The sequence below is a fragment of the Aspergillus pseudotamarii genome (genome assembly GCF_009193445.1).
Source record: "Aspergillus pseudotamarii strain CBS 117625 unplaced genomic scaffold BDV38scaffold_14, whole genome shotgun sequence".
Lineage (NCBI taxonomy): Eukaryota > Fungi > Ascomycota > Eurotiomycetes > Eurotiales > Aspergillaceae > Aspergillus > Aspergillus pseudotamarii.
In genome coordinates this window covers 308,071-326,346 of record NW_022475028.1, presented here as the reverse complement: position 1 = coordinate 326,346, position 18,276 = coordinate 308,071, and the positions used below count along the sequence as shown (strand labels likewise).

General features: G+C 46.8%; 8 protein-coding genes across 8 annotated transcripts; 6 read left to right on the top strand and 2 right to left on the bottom strand.

Annotated features, from left to right (window-relative positions):
* Positions 1-129: 129 nt before the first annotated feature.
* Positions 130-1,519, top strand: BDV38DRAFT_291110 (NAD(P)/FAD-dependent oxidoreductase; the record flags this gene model as incomplete). Its single annotated transcript, XM_032061661.1, has 2 exons — positions 130-1,256; positions 1,333-1,519. The coding sequence occupies 2 exons, from the start codon at positions 130-132 to the stop codon at positions 1,517-1,519; spliced, it is 1,314 nt and encodes a 437-aa protein (XP_031915891.1).
* A 1,156-nt stretch (positions 1,520-2,675) lies between these two features.
* On the top strand, positions 2,676-4,282 carry BDV38DRAFT_291109 (alpha-hydroxy acid oxidase; the record flags this gene model as incomplete). Its single annotated transcript, XM_032061660.1, has 9 exons — positions 2,676-2,766; positions 2,823-2,856; positions 2,924-3,026; positions 3,084-3,318; positions 3,383-3,547; positions 3,611-3,685; positions 3,752-4,005; positions 4,070-4,146; positions 4,207-4,282. 9 exons carry the CDS (start codon positions 2,676-2,678, stop codon positions 4,280-4,282), a joined length of 1,110 nt encoding a protein of 369 aa, XP_031915890.1.
* A 1,812-nt stretch (positions 4,283-6,094) lies between these two features.
* Positions 6,095-6,933, top strand: BDV38DRAFT_241291 (uncharacterized protein). Its single transcript, XM_032054012.1, has 3 exons — positions 6,095-6,591; positions 6,693-6,743; positions 6,811-6,933. Exons 1-3 carry the CDS (start codon positions 6,285-6,287, stop codon positions 6,843-6,845), a joined length of 393 nt encoding a protein of 130 aa, XP_031915889.1. The 5' UTR covers positions 6,095-6,284; the 3' UTR covers positions 6,846-6,933.
* Positions 6,934-8,483: 1,550 nt separating this feature from the next.
* Positions 8,484-10,409, bottom strand: BDV38DRAFT_269597 (glycoside hydrolase family 1 protein; the record flags this gene model as incomplete). The annotated part of the gene is made up of 2 exons (XM_032056991.1): positions 8,484-10,176; positions 10,243-10,409. 2 exons carry the CDS (start codon positions 10,407-10,409, stop codon positions 8,484-8,486), a joined length of 1,860 nt encoding a protein of 619 aa, XP_031915888.1.
* A 2,031-nt stretch (positions 10,410-12,440) lies between these two features.
* Positions 12,441-13,928, top strand: BDV38DRAFT_291107 (mercuric reductase). The gene has a single exon (XM_032061659.1). It carries the CDS (start codon positions 12,484-12,486, stop codon positions 13,921-13,923), a length of 1,440 nt encoding a protein of 479 aa, XP_031915887.1. The 5' UTR covers positions 12,441-12,483; the 3' UTR covers positions 13,924-13,928.
* A 696-nt stretch (positions 13,929-14,624) lies between these two features.
* Positions 14,625-15,681, top strand: BDV38DRAFT_280739 (uncharacterized protein; the record flags this gene model as incomplete). The annotated part of the gene is made up of 3 exons (XM_032059385.1): positions 14,625-14,764; positions 14,813-15,052; positions 15,132-15,681. 3 exons carry the CDS (start codon positions 14,625-14,627, stop codon positions 15,679-15,681), a joined length of 930 nt encoding a protein of 309 aa, XP_031915886.1.
* Positions 15,682-15,698: 17 nt separating this feature from the next.
* BDV38DRAFT_291103 (SDR family oxidoreductase) lies at positions 15,699-16,805 on the bottom strand (the record flags this gene model as incomplete). Its single annotated transcript, XM_032061658.1, has 3 exons — positions 15,699-16,279; positions 16,341-16,435; positions 16,506-16,805. 3 exons carry the CDS (start codon positions 16,803-16,805, stop codon positions 15,775-15,777), a joined length of 900 nt encoding a protein of 299 aa, XP_031915885.1. The 3' UTR covers positions 15,699-15,774.
* A 167-nt stretch (positions 16,806-16,972) lies between these two features.
* BDV38DRAFT_291101 (NmrA-like family protein) lies at positions 16,973-18,170 on the top strand (the record flags this gene model as incomplete). Its single annotated transcript, XM_032061657.1, has 1 exon — positions 16,973-18,170. Exon 1 carries the CDS (start codon positions 17,214-17,216, stop codon positions 18,168-18,170), a length of 957 nt encoding a protein of 318 aa, XP_031915884.1. The 5' UTR covers positions 16,973-17,213.
* Positions 18,171-18,276: the final 106 nt, after the last annotated feature.

Genomic DNA, 18,276 nt, shown 5'->3' with positions numbered 1-18,276 from the left:
GTGGGGGCACAAATTGACCCGACGAAGGATGCTGACATATATAAACCTGGTATGGCACGGTAGCTCTTCGTCATATCAAATTGCACGACTCTGTCGATTCGGAATTTGCAACGTCTTGGTGTCTTCATGATGCAACAGTCATCTTCCATCCCTGACAAACCATGCCCGAGCACAGATCGCATAATAATCGTGGGTGCTGGTGTTTTTGGGTTGGCCACAGCTTTGGAACTCCGCAAGCGGGGCTACCAACAGATATTCGTACTAGATAGACACATGCCCCCAGTCCTTGATGGATCTAGTGTCGACATTTCCAGGGTAATACGTGTTGACTACACAGATCCATTCTATGCCAAACTAGGCTTGGAAGCTTTGCAGATGTGGAGACAAAAGTATGATGACCATTTCAACGAGTGTGAATTCACTCTTATGACGGAGTCAATCGATGATCCCCGCGTTGTACGCACCAAGCAGGCATTGCAGATGCTTGGACAAACAGTTCATACCTTCAGAGGGAGAGATGAATTCAAGGCGAGGTATCCATTCTTTGATGGAGATTTGCCCCTGCATGTCAGTGGCTATTCTAACAAGGTCTGTGGGTGGGTCAATGCAAAGCATGTTATTCAAGCAGTTGTATCCGAGTGCACTAAGGCCGGCATCTCATTCATAACTGGGAAACGAGGGATGGTTATGTCACTGTTGCAGGCAGAGAAAAGGGTGGTGGGCGTCAAGGTGGCTTCTGGAGAGACTATGACCTGTGCTCGGCTGATTTTAGCAACTGGGTCATGGACAAACCATCTGCTTGATCTTCATGGGGCAGTCGTTTCCACTTGCCACCCAGTGGCGTCAATTCAACTGTCCAAAGATGAAGCCGCCAAGCTAGCAAAGCAACCGGTGACATGCAATTTGACATCGGGGGTGTTTGTCTTTCCCCCGACTAGCGATAACGTCTTGAAAGTGGCAAGGCATGATTATGGATATGAAACCACATTGGCGGCTGAATCCAGAGGGCACATTCCTGCGTGGAGTTCGACCTCCGCCCCAAGGCTCTTCAGGCATTCTTTCAAGTCTCAATTCATCCCAGACGAGGCCGACGCCGCTCTCCGTGCGGGCCTCACCTTGCTCTTGCCTCAATTCAAGGACCACCCATGGATCAATCGCAAGCTTTGCTGGTATTCTGACACCCCAGACGGGGACTTTATCATCGATCACCACCCTGATATTGCTGGCTTGTTTTTAGCCACTGGAGACAGCGGTCAGTAAGTACCGTCTACCACAGCCCTTTCCGCATACCTTTGCCGCGCCCTAGACGCTGTGACGGCTAACCTGTTCTAGCGGCTTCAAATTTCTACCAATTATAGGACGGTATGTCGTCGATATACTTGAGCACAGCGCCCCGAGGATCCATCGCGCCCGATGGGCATACAAACCAACAGGCAGACCGATGTCTAGTGGGATGAACGGAAGCCGAGCTGGCCCACCCAGAAGAGTTCTAACAAGCTTAGAACAGGCAAAACTGTAGTTTCCACTATGACATAGATGTGAAACTATAGGATAGGACCAGACAAAACCCAAATATTGACCTTTAACTAAAACTTGTACCTTTAACTCAAAGTATACGCGTACGTAGATTCCATTCAGTGTGGGGTCAAAAATATATATGTGCTCCGTGTAACTACTGCGAGAAAATTGTGTGGGGAGGCTCATGCTGATCCACGGTCGTGGAAGAGACCCTCTGGAACCAAGGTCCGGGCGCGATGGACTAGCCGGCATATAATAAGCCAACCACTAGATACCTACTGCACCCATGCGACGCTTGCGGCATTGAGTTTAACTACAATCTACGTATCGGACTGCTTTAACTGGGGCAGCCCTGACACGCATGTAAAAACCGTGGGAACACCACCTACTTGGTGGCAAGTGATCGGGTACCGGGCCCACTATTAACCAAGGAACGAGGCCCCAGGGATCGCCAAGCAAGACCCTTACTGGATTACATAGGAAGTTGATCGTCCGGGTCCGGCATTTGTTTGTGGGGGTCCGGGTCCGGGATATGGCCCTTTAGCGAGGTGGCGACCTGTCAGGGTCAATATTTGGAACAGTGGACTAGTTCGCACACACTGAAATAGCTCTACCAATATTTCTTATACTGGCTCCACTAAATACAGACTGTGCATCAGCAAGATACTTGTTCCAGAAGCTAAATTAGGCTTCAACTAGTGTTCCAATCCATGGACGTTGGGTTGGGGTCAACATGCCAGCGCTAGACCGACTATTTGTCACACAACTGGCCACCATGTACACCCAGTTGATCCAGCTCTACCCTCTCAGGAGGCGGCAGGAATGTACGGAGGGGATGAACCTATCCATAGAAGTGACTCTTTACTTGCTATGGGCTATATGACGTACGGAAAAAAGGTAAACCAGGCTGTCCGGTAATTCTTGATTGAGTGGCCGGAGACTGAACAGAAGCATCCTGACGCGTCATTGTGGGATCCAGACCGCTGGGTTGGAATAACTATCCCGTTTAGATTTCTGTCAGACGGCGAACATGGCTTTCCCCTTCGTTCACATATCTCTTGGATCAACTACGATGCTATGCTAGCTTGCCTTTCTGATCTTTACTCTAACGCTTTTCATTCTACGAAATTATTCGGCACGTAGGCGTGCATATCAACATGAATCGCGAGGAGGTGAAGGATAGAAGCGTCCTTTCCATTAAGGACTTGCAAAAAGCAGCTAGACGGAACCTGCCAAAGAGCTATGCAGGTGCTACACACCTACTCAAATGTTGTAGTTCTCTTTCACTGACAGAGTATTCTCAGAATTTCACGATGAAGGGGCCATGGACTTAGTAACGTATAGTTCTATTCCAAATTTACATCCCATTAACACAAAAGGTAGCCGCAGCTAATATCAATGACAGGCTGCAGGAGAACGAAGCAGCGTACAATCGGTATAAGATCAGACCACGCACTCTAGTGAACGTCGAAAATATTGATATGTCCTCGCAATTCCTTGGATCCAAGGTATTCATATTTTACCATAGCTCCTTGTTCTATACACGTCGCTGAGTAATTATCCAGGTCGCCTTACCAATTACGTTTGGGCCGACAGGCATGCAAAGATTAGCTCACCGCGATGGTGAGCTGGCAACCTCTCGAGCGGCTGCTAGAAAGAACCTTGCCATGGTCTTAGCAATGCACTCCACTGTGTCTTTGGAGGAGGTCGCAATGCAAGGCAATGGAAATCCTTATGCAGTACACCTGCTAATGCTCAAGGACCGAGCACTGATGAAGGACATTCTAACAAAGGCTGAAGGTACGTTTTATCCTTATGTCCTCGCGTGATTCTATATTCCAACTCTCATTCCTCTGGTACATAGAAGCTGGTTATAAAGCAGTGTTCCTGTCCGTAGACTGCCCAACGTTAGGAAAAAGGATCAATGAGCACCGCAATAACTTCATCATCCCCGAAAATCTGTGCTGGCCAAACTTACTGTCCAGGGGCAGGGAGGAATTCTTTGGGAGCAATAGTGCCATGCAATTTGGTATGCTCAGAATCAAGCTGTTTCTTTGAATATGGTGACAAGGTTTACTGATACAAGGCCCAGACGCCAGTATCGAATGGCACACTATAATACCGTGGCTTCGGCAAACCACATCCATGCAAGTGTGGATCAAAGGAGGTACACTCTAGAGGCATCCTCATCTTCCCGTGTATACGCTACATGCTGATTAAATTGTGTTTTCAGTCTCAACTGTGGAAGATGTTGAGCTTGCCATTCAACATGGAGTTGATGGGGTTGTTATTTCCAACCATGGAGGTCGCCAGCTAGACGGAATACCCGCCACATTGGATGCACTCCGGGAATGTGCGCCTGTGGCGAAAGGGAGAATAAAAATAGCCGTCGATGGCGGAATCCGACGAGGCTCAGACATCTTCAAAGCCCTTGCTATGGGTGCGGAGCATTGCTTTTTAGGGAGGATTCCTATATGGGGCCTGGCGGTTGCACTCCCTTGATCTAGTATAATAAGCGGGTACCAATGCTGACTGATAGCCTGCTATGCAGTACAACGGCCAAAGTGGTGTGGAGCTAGCGGTGGATATACTGCAACATGAGCTGAGGATAACTATGGCACTAGCCGGGTAAACCTGTCTTGCAGAAACACATTCATTATTCCAAAGTGATTATTAACTTTCGAGTAGGTGTCGATCGATAAGCGACATTAACCGCAATCACCTTTCCATACTGCGGTCAGACGGCATTCTAGCGAAGCTATAGTGGGCAATGGTGTTCAATAGCTATATTGGAATGAATCTAGGAAGCTAAAGATGTCTGATGTCGTAAACGCGAATAGTAAAGCTTGTTCCAACTATTTGGTTTGAAAACCTACTTACTGGTACTCAGACATCCAGTGAGATGTAGTGTGACAGACAAGGTATATTCACATTAGATTAACATAAAGCAATATAGCTTAATAAGACTAACACGACCTGGCTTTACGCACTAGTTAGCTGGGGGGTTAATGATGCTTACTTTCATTACCAAGCATACTTCAAATAATATACTCAGTATACAGTGAGTGTAGGGACATCAACTGCCATGCTTGCTATACTTTAGTTCGGCAGAAGAGTGATATTTAAAAAGGAAAATGTCAATAATAGCAGCTAAATAAATGCGTACAATACCAGTACGTATTTGAATAGGATTTCCAACCTAAGTTGTTTTGATGAAAGTGTTGCTGTATTGGTCAGATTTATCCCCTAGCGAATAAAGCATTTATGACCCATAACCAATATATTTCTATCTTTTAAAAACTAAAACCCACTTGGTTTTTGTTAAATACCGGCAACTATCTATACAACGTTGTTAGTCTAAGCAAACTTCGATGTTGATCACATCTCTTGAATAAAGATGGTACTGGGGCTCTAAGGTGTACATTTCTCTACCGGCAATGATAAAAAGCACGGGTGGAAAATGTAATATAACCTATGTTTAAGCAGCCATTCCTAGTTATCACTCGTATATTCGGGTGATTGTGAGGCAGATATACAAGTTCAAGAACCAATACATCACCTCGGGAAAGACCTATGAGAGCGAGGAAGCAGGGTGGTTTCGCTTGGTCATCGCACATGCGCGTGAGGTATTGGAAGAAGGGCTTAGAATAATGACACTGTCCTCGATGTAAAGCGCGCGGCGATGCTCCTGTTATTCCTCGTGGGACATGAGTTGTGAGCCCCACCAGCCGTGCTTATCACAGGGGAGAGAGAGACTCAGGCAGGCAGATAGTTGCGAAGTGACGTACTGTTTGTCTAGGGCATGACGCGGCAGATCGATGGCTTCTCTGTACAGTCTTAAGGCTGCTGACGCTGCACCATCTTAAAGAAGAAAATGTTCCTCCCCGAAGTCTGCAGTGATTTAGCCGAATGTACCTATCACTGATGGCGATCGGGGGGCCACTGCACCCTAAATGCATCGTATTTGCTGAAGAATAAAGATCAACACAAGTCCAGTGGGGCAGCTACTCCACTACCTACAGTACAGTAAACCCCCCATATAACTTGTAAGCAACCAATTCAGCAAGCCATTCAAATTGCTTAAACTAGGATTCTAAGTAGTATATATATACTATATTATATACTTATTAGTCTTTCTGCGTAGGGAAGGGGGTAAGATTTTAAACTTAAAAACACTAAAAGATAGTAGGCCACGTGACTTTTATATTTCTTAGGAATTATATAATTGGTTTAAGAGACCCACTATACTCCTTTATGAGCAATTTTGTATGGGGGATTAGGTAGAATGATAAAATTTCCCTACATCGGGGTTTTGAGAACTTTTGTGGATAATCCATTCCCGACACCCAATTAGATTTCTTATAACGCGTAGATCCCCTCTATCGTAATTTTTATAATTTTTAAAGATTAGTAAGAAATAGCTCTGAGGGGATCAGAAATTAAAATATTATGTGAAGCGGCAGTATTTCGTCTGACCCTCTCGGAGATAGTTTCTCCGCCCCACCCTGACCCCCAGCCACTACTACCTAAATCCTGACCCCCTCGGAACTGGGACCCCACCCCAAGCCACTAAATCCTGACCCCCCCCCACCGGAACTGGAGCTGGATGCCCGGGTTTTACTGTATTTAAAGATTAAGAGCCGGCTCTCTTTCTCTTCATCTCTTTATCTTACTCTCATTTCTTCTCGCCTCAAATACCCTCTCCTCTATTCCATAGTTCCATAGCCCCCTCTGATCAGACCCAAACAGCAAGTAAAAACACAACCATGGCAGCTCTCCCAGACTACTTTACCATCACCCTTGGCGGCAGCCTCATTACCCGAAAAAACATCGACCCCGACGAACAGCAAATCCACGCAGAGGTGGGCCACACCGACCCAGCCATTTTTACTCTTAATAACGATGGCCTCCTCGAGTCTGGTGACTGGTACCTTGGACGATTCCTCGTCGAGGATCGCAGTCTGCTTCCCAAACGTGTACTTTGGCACAAGAAGGGGGGCGAGATTGATGTGGGCATGATCCAAAAGACTACGATTGAAGAGCGAAATGGAGAGCTTGTCATTAGGAATGGTGGTATGTATTGACCTTTTAATATAGAGCTAACATTGGGGTTATGATAGTTTGGGTTCGGGAATAACAGAGAGCCAAGCTAACAGACGGATGTATGTATATAGGTGCGGTTCTGGCAGTAATTGATGAAAAGATCTGCGGTGATTTGATGAACGGTAAGTGGTTAAGCATAGTTATGACATTGGAATGAACAGGTTGGTTCTTACTGATGGTGTTTATAAGAAAACCCTGTTTCTGTGGAAATTCACGAAGCATGAGCTGTAACGGCGGCTGCGTCAGGCAGCGATTACCCCGCCCCCTATACGGCGATAGCAGCCTGAAGAGCGGCCTACCACCTATATAGGGATTTAGAACCGTCTGTAACTTAGGCTATTTGAATGCTAACATATTCTCTCCTAAAGGCCTAAATACGTTTAATCTCCCTACTCCTACATATCGTATTACCCACAGGACTATAGCGCTCTTAATATATACCACTAATTTAGTTCTATATACTAATGTTCTTGCATTTTAGATTGTTGTCTTCAGAAGCTTTGAAATAGTGATTAATATATATAGTTTAAGTCTCCTATATCTACTTACCCTTTGCGGTACTAAAGGTATAGTAATATCGTCTTTTACAATGTCAAGGAACTCAGAGTCTCGGTCTAAAGATTGAATTCATATACTCCGGCTGGGGTGACGTATACCGTCTTGGTTTGGCTCTCGTCGGGTTCAAGGTGCCTGGCGTGATGGTGGCTTGAGGAGTCACGTCTTCCTCTCTTCCTTGACTAGTGTGTCAATAAGATGGGAACAAGAGAGCAAAGTGTAAGACGTTAGTTTCAAAACGCAGGTCTCGATAGTGAAGAGCTGTAATGGGAAAAAGCCAATATGTCCATATAGTGTGTATGGTTTGGCTTTGGCTTACCTTCCAGTGTTCATTGGGTATGATATAATTCGGCAATAAACCTAGTCTACAGTAGAAGAGCAATATTATCGAGAATGGGAATTTTAGAATGAAACCTGAATGGAGAACAGACTTCTATATTCTATCTTTGTTTCTATGAACTTTATAATAGGCCTCTTTTTCCAAGTATGTTCTGTCCTCAGCCAACAACCAAAAAGTGCTTCTCTTGTTGAAGTCTATCATAGAATTCTCAAGAAATTATCAAGACTTTATCGCGGATATTTACGTTCGTCAGAATTAGTACATAAGTCTAGATCGTGACCAGACAAGCCCTCACTGTGGAGGAGCTGAGGAAGTGGCCAATTCTCGGGGAGTTAAGGTTGAACCAATCGCCCAAGGGGAAATCTTAACCCACTTGTTTCAACGGGCGAATATATAGCCGGTAAAACTTTCTGTACAGATAGAGTCATATATTTATCAAAAACCTGCCACTTTGTAAGGTAGGCATAAAACATGGCACAACACTATCGTGGGGTTGTTTCATTTCCGCCGTTGGACAATGGCAATCTTGACTTTCGGCTCAAGGACCTCTCGATTCGTGACATTCAAGACGATGAATGCCCAGTGAGATTGTGGCTACTGGACTCTGCCATATCGATCTGGGGTCGCCTCACGGGCTGATTACTGATTTCCAAGAGTCTTACGCCATGAAGGTTAGCTAACTGCCTCTTAGCCCAAACCTGACTCGCTGGAAAAAAATGAATAGATTTATAGTTGGAGCTCAGGTAGGGGATATTTGAGAAAGATAGGCAACAAGATCAACCGATCGCCCATGAATCTCCAACAAGGGGACCCTGTGCTCCTGTCGATAGCGTTTTGCAATGCTTGCCCCAGTTGCTGGTCTGGGCAGCCAACATATTGCCAATCCGCTTTCAAGTTAAACTTTGATGAAATTACTACTATTTATAAAAGTAGCTCACATTTTTAATATATCTTGCGGATGGCAAACTCATGAAGAAGATGGTAATCTCGCACCCACGAAATCAATCAAGTCGAAAAAGCTCTTCTTGAAGAATCGTTGCTGCGTCGTCCGATTCACCACCTGCAGCCCAAATTGCTGCTTATAGTCGCCAAACTCCCAGTTATCAGCCCATGACCAAGCCAAAGCACCCATGACATGCACCCCATCTTCGTGGATGGCTTTTAGAATCTCTGACATGAAGGACAGATAGTAGATACTGCGTGGAGTGTCGAATAGCTGGTCTGACAACTCCTGATCGGCTTCGTGGGATACAGGGAGCCCGAACTCGGTGACGAACACGGGCTTCCGGAAGGTATTCCAGAGATAGTTGACATACTCTCTGAGGTAGGTAGGTGTGATGTACACGTAGCTTTGGGCACGGTATCCGATGTTCCAACCGTAGATGTTCTTTGTCTCCTGTATAACGCAGTAAGGGAATAAGGAGTTCTCTGTAGATTGGTTCTTTGCACAGCTCTCGATTCCTCCGGCAGGCTGGGAGACTACCGTGGCGGTATATGGGTCGACACCGAAGAAGTCCGAGGTGTTACCTATATATGAAAGGTCCTGGTCACTGAGTGGTTTGGCCCCCGGTAGAGTTGTCAGCACAGAGTCCGGGTATTGTTCGCCTAAGAAGATGGGGTTTGCATAAAGTCCAAGTTGTATCTCTTGGAATCGGTTGGCGGCCATGATGTCGCTGGAATTGGTTGGGTCTCGAGGGACGCCAAAATTGTCATTGAGTTTAATACCCATCTTACCGGTGGCATTAAGTTGTTCGTGGTAGAAATGGTACACTTGCGCGTGCGCATGCACCACATTATTGGCACCGGCGAAGTTAAAAGAATAGAGAAAGGGCTCATTGAATGTGACCCAAATCGGAACTCGGTCAGCATAGTGAGTTAGAACGATCTTCGCATAATTGACAAAAGCATCCACGAAGGTCTCGTTCTGGTAGCCGCCGTTGTAGTAACCAATATGTGGATGGACTGACCTGTTGTCGCTTCCGACAAACATCAATGGGCTGTCAAAATGGAGCAAGGTAACTATAGGCTGCATTCCAGCATCAAGAACAGTGTTAATCAAGTTATCGTAATGCTTGACCCCCTGTTCGTTCACGGGCGAACCCGGCAGCACGAATGGTAGGATCCTCGTCCACGGGATCGAGAAACTATAATACTTGACTCCCATGGCAGCCAATCGTTGAATGTCTTGTTTGTAAAGATAGTAGTTCTCGTTCGTCACATAATTTTTTGGCTGAGTGGTATTCACCAGCTTTTCCTGGATGGTAGGGCTACGACCTTCCAAGCCCATAGCACCTTCGACCTGAGCTGCACTTCCTGCAACTCCGAAGATAAAGCCATCTGGGAAGTTATAGCAATCTGTTGGCCCGAAGTACTCCCGTGGTGGCAGGACTAGTTCACTGGTTGGAACCGCCGTGGGACTGACAGTAGTCGAATACAGTCCGGTAGTCGTGTAGTTCTCAAGCTCGGCTTGCTGCCAAAGAGACGACCACGCGGCTTGTCCATAAGGATCATCTGTATCTGTGGCCGTAATCACTGTCTGATTAGGCAGCCAGTTACCCCATGTCGTAGTCACTGGATTTGTCGTGAGGTGCTTGACGGCCTTCGAGTACGGAGGCGCATATGTCCGGGTTGTGGTTGGCGCGGGTACTGAAGTAGCAAAGCTGGAGAATTGCATTAGCTGGATTGTACCTTTGGTTTGCAATGCATGTAAACACGAGAGCACTCACCGAACCGTCTCATTTAGGGTATAGGAAAAGGGCCGGAAATGGTACTGAGGAGTAGCAGCTGCTTGAGTGCACTGTGGACGCTCAGTATAACCGTCCGTCGTGAAGTACAGCTGCTGTGCATCAGCCAATGCTGCCAATAAAGCAGCACATGACAGGGAAGCTCGCATCTTTGTTTTGTTTATCGATGGCTTTGTACAGTGTCTGGTGATAACACCGATACTGGCTCCCTTAGGGCCTATATATACGTGAGATGGCCACTAGAAGAATCCCACAAGGATCCTGAAAAATCTTTGCCAGGAATCGCACCGTAGATACGAGTGGGACAGGAAGCCACCTCACCACATTTCGGGTAAAGATCGGTGCTTGGAGTTGAGGTGGTTGTATGCATATTCTAAAACTCAAGCCTCAAGCAACCCCAGTATCTCCAGGATCTCCAGGATTTGACCCCAAACCCCACAAGCTTCTCCACCTAGTACGCGGAAGTGGTCCGAGGCCAACAACAAGACATTCCGCAAAATGTCATTGTCTTATCATCTACCCATAAGTCTACAAGATAAAGACAGCCAAAGTCACTCATATAGACCAGTCACATCCCATCATACCCGCGATTACTCACTTGCCAACGTATGTTAAAGATCTTGTTTATCGAAGGAGAGGACAACTGGATGAGCCCAATGTCTACAATGGAGCCCGAGAAGTAGAGTGGGCCGCGCCGCCCGTTCGTCAGAGAGGCCGGAATTTATATTCCTCCAAAAAAAGTTTAACATACACACATCCACCGGCGAACCGAATCGAGTAGTGAAATTTGGCCGAACCCTCAGGGAAATGTCGACCAATTGGGCTCAATTGCCGTATGCGGTTATCTCGACGGTGGCAGGCTCGAATTGTCCGCCCAGCTATGGGGTACATTGCATGGATTCTTACCGACGGATGCCGGTTTTTTGTTATATTAACTATTTCACCCCGCGGGGTGCAGGCCGACATGCCGATGAGGCCAAAGGGTCTAACACAGAAAGACACAAGCTTCGGCATAATTTCGGTAGAGGCATGTCTTCCGGTGCTTTCCACATGCCTAAAATGCTGTAATATGTAAAGTACTCTGGGAAGGTCTCGTGAACTTGTGCTTAGTATTAGCCAAGGATAGTAGTGATTATATGATTTTATCGAGCTGTGACAATTACCTGTCCACAGATGACCATAGGGAAGGCAATACAAGGGCGACCGTGATCATGTTAGAGACATCCATTCATCTTCTTCCATTTTGAACAGTCTCTGTTTACCCCCAAGCGCTGCATCGTGCCTCTATGCCTCGTTCGACGCGCCTCTACCGCTGTCTCTCCGAAACACGAACGCTAGTGGCTATACCATAATTAGTCCGCGTTAAATCAATCCGTTATGCCGTACTATATTGATACTAAATCCCGCATCCGGATGCCCGACTGTGGCCACGGCGGATCTAGATTTCTCGGTCGTATGAGTCCTAGGCTTTCATATTAGACCTACCGATCAATCGCCCATCATCAGCATGTGGATTCATGTGCTATATCAGTATATTTAGATGATTTGAGCTCATAAGAAGCCAACACTATCATAATTTAGTTTATAGTGGCCCATCTCTTGACGGCGCGTGATATAACCATTTAAGGAAGCGTGCAGGGCACATGGAAAGTGTATAGGTTTCCAGAAGACTCCTCGGATTAGCAGAAAATATTACGACGCAGGGGCTGGTGAGGTCTTTTGTTGCGTCAGATCAATCCTTGGGATTCCTCGATAGAATGATGTTGGTTTCCAATTGTTCAGGGCTCATTCAGTGACTAGAATATGCGGAGGTCATGTTCATCGATTCAACCATACATGAAGAGCAAATCAAGTTGGTCTCAATCGAAACATTAATTGGATGTGGCATTTGCCCTCTTACGAAGTAGGTCGGTGACCTCGTATAGCAATTTCCTTAATTCGTTGTTAGCCTTTATCTAACACGACATTCAAAGGTGGTCTAGAACTTGTGGTTCCACGATAAGATACAATAAGGTTGATCCAAGCCACGGAACACGCCACCACATCGCGAACTATGATGTATTGAGACACCACTTAAGTTGAATGACTCGACCATTTCATATATAATGGACTTTTCTCAATTGCACCCATACTATCAAATCTCTTCCAAGACCCGTGATGGTGATATACTTTCCGTACCTCTACAAAGCACGTCAACGATTAGGGCAATTGATCATCAGAAAAATGGCAACGACTACACATTACGACGCCATCATAATAGGCTCAGGCCAAGGGGGCACTCCGCTCGCGAAGGCATTGGCTAGTGCAAACAAGAAAACCGCACTCATTGAAAAGGAACACATCGGCGGCTGTTGTATCAACGAAGGCTGTACGCCGACCAAAACTATGATCGCTTCTGGTCGCGTCGCGCATTTGATCCGCAGGGGGCCAGACTACGGTATCCATGTGCCCGGACAAATTGGACCAACGAATGACTTTACTGTGTCTATGGACAAGGTAAGACAGCGAAAGCGCGATATAGTGAGTTCTTTCCGGAGTGGGAGTGAAAAAGGCCTAGACACTGCTGGAGTTGATGTTGTGCGAGGTGAGGCGAGGTTTAACGACGCGAACACCCTCAAAGTGCTCTTTCCCGACGGGAGCCACAGACTTCTCTGGGGAGAAAAGATTGTTGTTAATGTTGGTTGCCGGCCGGCCCCTCCAAAGCTCGATGGTTTGGAAAGAATAAGGAAAGACAGACTACTGGACTCCACATCTATTCAAGAGTTAGGTGAGCTACCAGGCCACTTAGTGGTCATCGGGGGTGGATACGTTGGAGTTGAGTTCGGGCAACTATTCGCGAGACTTGGATCGAAGGTAACGATTATTCAACGGGGAGCACAGCTGCTGCCTCGAGAAGACAAGGAGATAGCAGCTGAGCTGCTTGATATCCTGCGGGACGAGTGTTTGATGATTTATCTGGAGGCTAGAGCCACATCTGTTACACCTTCATCTGCGGAAACATTTAATTTATCTGTGGCGACTCAAAGCGGCAATGAGATTGTGACCAATGTCACTCATTTTCTCTTTGCTGCTGGTAGAATTCCTAACACGGATCACCTGAATACGGACGCTGCAGGGATCGAACTCGATGTAAAAGGGTACATCAAGTGCAACGAGTTTCTGGAGACTTCTGTCCCTTCCATTTATGCCCTAGGTGATATTAAGGGTCCTCCCGCTTTTACACACATATCCTATGATGACTTTCGGGTTTTGAAGGTCTCTCTGTTCTCCGACTCTCTGGCACATTCAGGACCCTCTGTGAAAGACCGGCTTGTGCCCTATGTGGTATATACAGACCCACAGCTAGCCCATGTGGGATTGCACGAAGGAGAGGCGCGCGAGCAATACCCGGGAATAAGAATACGAACGGCAACGATGCCGATGAGCTATGTTGCCAGGGCATTGGAGACCGATGAACCAAGAGGGATGATGAAAGCAGTCGTTAATGCCGATGATGGACAAATTCTGGGATTTACATGTCTGGGCACAGAAGGAGGAGAGCTTATGAGTATCGTAGAGGTGGCTATGGTTGCAAAACTTCCATATTGGAAACTACAAAATGCTGTTTTTGCGCATCCAGCTTTTGCTGAAAGCCTGAATAACCTCTGGGGCTTCTTGAAATGATGAACCTTTGAATTGTCCAGCGTTTTCCCTCGCGCTCCTAGCTAAAAGCTCATACTCAGTCCTAGAGTTGGTCTTTGGCTGAAAGGCGCATTCTTACTATATAGCCTAATGTATTGTTCTAGGGAAGTGTCTTCCTCGCAGTATGAAGGTTGTTGCTGATGTTGCCCCGGTTTCCTAAAGCCAGATATATGAATTTGTAGTACATCACGTCTGTTCATAACTGCACTGTAATTTGGGAAACATAAGACTATAAACCTCGGTCTTTCTAGGCACATAGTGTATTACAGGATATACAAATGATCAGTAATTTGAATAGCTTCAGTGATTTCTAAGAGGGGTAACTGCAAGCCTTCCTAAACGAACATTTTTACGGGCGGGGTTTAGACCGCTTTATCGAAGCCATCTAAGCCTCCGTAGACAGAGCCAAGATACTAAGCTGCTAGTTTCGCAATTTTGTGTTTCTTGCTTGCTGAAAATAAACCTTCACTGTATGGATATTGTAAATTTAGCGAGCCTTAGCCTGCGATAGCTCTATGGAGGAACCACTAGAGTTGTATGCCAAGTGAAAACACGAGCTACCCCCTCTCATGTGATAGTCAATCTTTCGAGTCTTCATTTTGTCTTTTGACGGCGTTTCCCCTTCCCCAATGTGAGGTCCCCAGAGCGAAATATGTTGTGAAACGGCAACCCTGATGCGAAACATGAATTACATCTTTCTAATATGGACTCTCCTCCCCTTGAAATCCTTTGCTTTCAAGGATTCCACATTCGACCCCGAATACAACTTCCGTCTTAGGAACATAACGGGCTTGCCGTATTTCCTCTACTCATGGATTGGATCGTAAGCTATGATTCCATCTTGGAATATGTCCTCGCTCATAGATCACAGGTACTATAACGGCACCACAACATTCAACTTGGAATATCTCCTAGATGGCAATGGCGATCAGGTGTGCCGTACCTTTCGAAATAAAACCACAATATTCGCATCTGAATCTATACTGGCCGTGACAAAGACAAACCCCGATGACGAGGGAAAGAATCCAGTACAAATTGCTCTCAAATCGGCATTAACAGACTTTGACTTTGTCCACGCTTCCGATATGGGAAACGAAGAAAGAAACTTAAGGTGGCAATTCCTTTCAATTGAATACGTCCTATCTCCAACCAAACTACGGAATGTCCACAAGTAACGTAACACTCGTTAGGCACATAATTCCAGGCTACACAAGTGAATCGCATAAGCCCTACTTCAATTTTTCGCTCGCAAACGATCTCGGTCCGCCGTACCACATCACAGGAGTATCTAATGACACTGGACGGGGTATCAAGACTGTGGAGATGAACATGAGTTCCTGTGATGATCCGGCCGATACATGGTGGGGTCTTACCTTCCTAGACCAGGGCAATTATAACCCGGAAAAGATTCCTATCACAGAGCCCATAGCCAGTGTAATGTTCGATAACCAATCGGCCAGTTTCTCTCTTAATGGCTGGTTCTTGATCAATAATGAGAAAGGGGATGCTATGTATGGAGAAGGATTGATTGAATTTCTGGGGAAGATAGACCCTCTTCACTCGGACATTTCGAACAAGGGAGGCAACCCTTCATGGACTCCAACGCTTGGATTTGGGAATAACTCAATGAACATGAGATTTGGGGAGGAGTCCCAGGAGTCAGTAGCATTCCGTAATGGTGCCCGCGAATGGTTGATTCTCTGGCCACTTGTTGGCCTTATATTTGGCTCTCTCATTTAGGAGTTGCAAGTCTTAGGGAGGCTTAGTGCACTAGACGCTCAACTCACGTCATAAACACTCTTGGTGTCCATTATAGTATGTAAAGCAGCGATTCTAGTATGGAAAAACGTAGTTCCTATCCTCCTCCAACAACCTCCTCACAAAATCCCTCGGCTTAGTAGGCTCTCTCCCCAAGATCTCACGTAAAAGCGGATGCGTTGTGCGCAGCGCCCCCCTGACAATCTCATCCCATACTGTGGCAATCATCTCAAAGTGCTCCCTTGGCTTGTCACGCGGGTCACGCATCCATGCGCGAAGACACTCCTCCCGTGAGACCAAATCAAGCTTGATCTGTCGATCAGTGGTCTCATTGATGATATCTACTATTTCCCTAGCAGTGATTGTCTCCCCCGCAGTAAACAGTACAACTTGATTTTCATACCCACCGTTTATCATGATGCGCGCGGTTGCCTCGCCGAGCTCAGCCCGTGAAGTATAAGCTACCTCTCCGTCGGCGGGGAGGGTTATGGTTCCACTCCGCTCAGCATACCAGTCGAGAAATATGGTGAAGCATTCGGCGTATACCCCTTCTCGGATGGAAGTATATGTAAGGCCGGATCTAGGTCCAGATATTTAGACTGGCGCAAATTACTCATGTATGTGTAGGATGCACGACGTACTCTTTAAGCAGTCTTTCAGTCAGAAGATGATCCTGCATCACTGGAGCTTTGGAGGTATCTTGGAAGCCCCCAAATGCCAAAGACGTATACCATATCTAGGCGGGTAATGGGCCTTTTGTCAGCAACATCATCCATGATTTCTGCAAAGCCATAAATAAAACGTACATGCTTCACCTCAGCGTTCTTAGCGGCCTCTATAACGTTGGCATGCTGCTCGCCGCGGTGCTTATCACCTGTACTAACAAAAAGCAGGTTCTCCACATCGCGCAGGCCCGCTTCAAGAGATTGAGGATCATCGTAGTTGACATGGCGGAAAGCGATCCCGCAATTCTCAAAGATTGATTTGTTAGCGGCGCTGGATGATGCCACGGCAAATTCAGAAAGGGGAACGTTTGCGGTGAAATAGTTCAGCACTTGCTTTCCAAGGCCTCCGGTTGCGCCTGTGATTAGATATTTGAGTGTCATCTTATTGTGGTGGTTCGAAGTCGGGTCCGTCTGGCACTGATCCATGCTTCTGAACATTTACTCAGATCTTCTATTTACCTTTCGCCATCGAGGGAGCTCCTATATCAGTGAAGTTGCTTGATAATCAAACCGGATTACTAATGTAACACATTGAAGATCTTGGCGTCCATTAAATCCACTCTGGGTATAATGGAACAAGGTGGGATGGCCGCTGTGACGCAGCTCCACACTGCCGTCGGAGCCTCCCACCAAACTAAAAATGCTTACTGATGGTCCTTGACCATTTTTAATCAGACTCTTAGCTAGTATCGCTGGCCTTGCAGCTATATAGAGCTCCGAGACGCACCTCGTAGGACATTATCATTACACCCATTCAACCTAATTGCTCCCAACCATACTCTACGAATCATGGCTCCAACTTTCCTTGTTGTCGGTGCAACAGGCAACACCGGCCAGGCCGTGACCCAAACCCTCCCAGCCATTCTTAAAGCAAACGAGACCTTCTCCAACCACCGAGTGCTTGCCTTGACTAGGTCTCTTTCCAGCTCCGCGGCCCAAAATCTTGCGGAAATTCCCGGCGTTGAGGTTGTTGAATATAACTGGACCGATATCACCGCCGACTGGCTCCGCGAACAGCATGTTGTGCGCGCCTTTATTGCTTCCCACAACGCACCTAACCAATTCGCTGAAGAGTCGGCCTTCCATGTTGCCGCCCTAAAAGCCGGTGTCGAGTATATTGTGCGCATTTCCACCACGGCGCCCAATGTCCGTCCCGATTGCGAGGCCTACTATCCGCGCCAGCACTGGGCTATCGAAGCTCTGCTTGGTTCAGCAGAGTTCAGTGCTTTAGGATGGACCTCGCTCCAGCCAAACGCATTTTTGAACTTTTATCTTGCCGTCGCCGCCGAGTATATCAAGCAATATAGACAGACTGGCGAGCCGGGCACGCTCAGGTTAATGGCGTCTAAAGATGCGCCTGTTGCTCCCATTCACCCAGATGAAATCGGCATTTTTGCGGCTCACCTTCTGGCCCAGCGTGATCCGAGTGCGCACAACCGGGCCAAGTATATCGTGAATGGACCGACGGATATCACTGGCGAGCAGCTAGTGGGCTTGGTAGAGCAGCATATTGGCACGAAGGTGAAGGATGTGAACTATCAGGACTTGAGCTTCTTGGATGCAATTCTGGACAGTGACTTTGGAGGTCCGGGACAATCGAAGACTGTCATTGGGTCTATCAGGTATGCAGTTAGGACTATGTGGGAGGGGAGATGTAATGCTTCAACGACTAGTAAGGAGGTTTTGAAGATTGCTGCGCCAAAGCGGACGCCTGCGGAGGTGCTAAGGAGCCTGCTGGAGGAGTAAGCATCCGAGGGGAGATGTTGGTCTTTTGATGCATCTATGCAAGGGAAGGGAGCATATCCCATGTCATTCGTGACTACAGTACCCAATATGAAGGGTGGTTGGCCTT

What these genes read in the sequence shown, in the direction of transcription:
- BDV38DRAFT_291107 (XM_032061659.1), top strand. Translation starts at nt 12,484, where the DNA reads ATGGCAACGACTACACATTACGACGCCATCATAATAGGCTCAGGCCAA.
- BDV38DRAFT_241291 (XM_032054012.1), top strand. Translation starts at nt 6,285, where the DNA reads ATGGCAGCTCTCCCAGACTACTTTACCATCACCCTTGGCGGCAGCCTC. An exon ending in GCTTGTCATTAGGAATGGTG is followed by an intron (nt 6,592 to 6,692) that starts GTATGTATTGAC and finishes GTATGTATATAG; the next exon opens with GTGCGGTTCTGGCAGTAATT. An exon ending in CTGCGGTGATTTGATGAACG is followed by an intron (nt 6,744 to 6,810) that starts GTAAGTGGTTAA and finishes GGTGTTTATAAG; the next exon opens with AAAACCCTGTTTCTGTGGAA.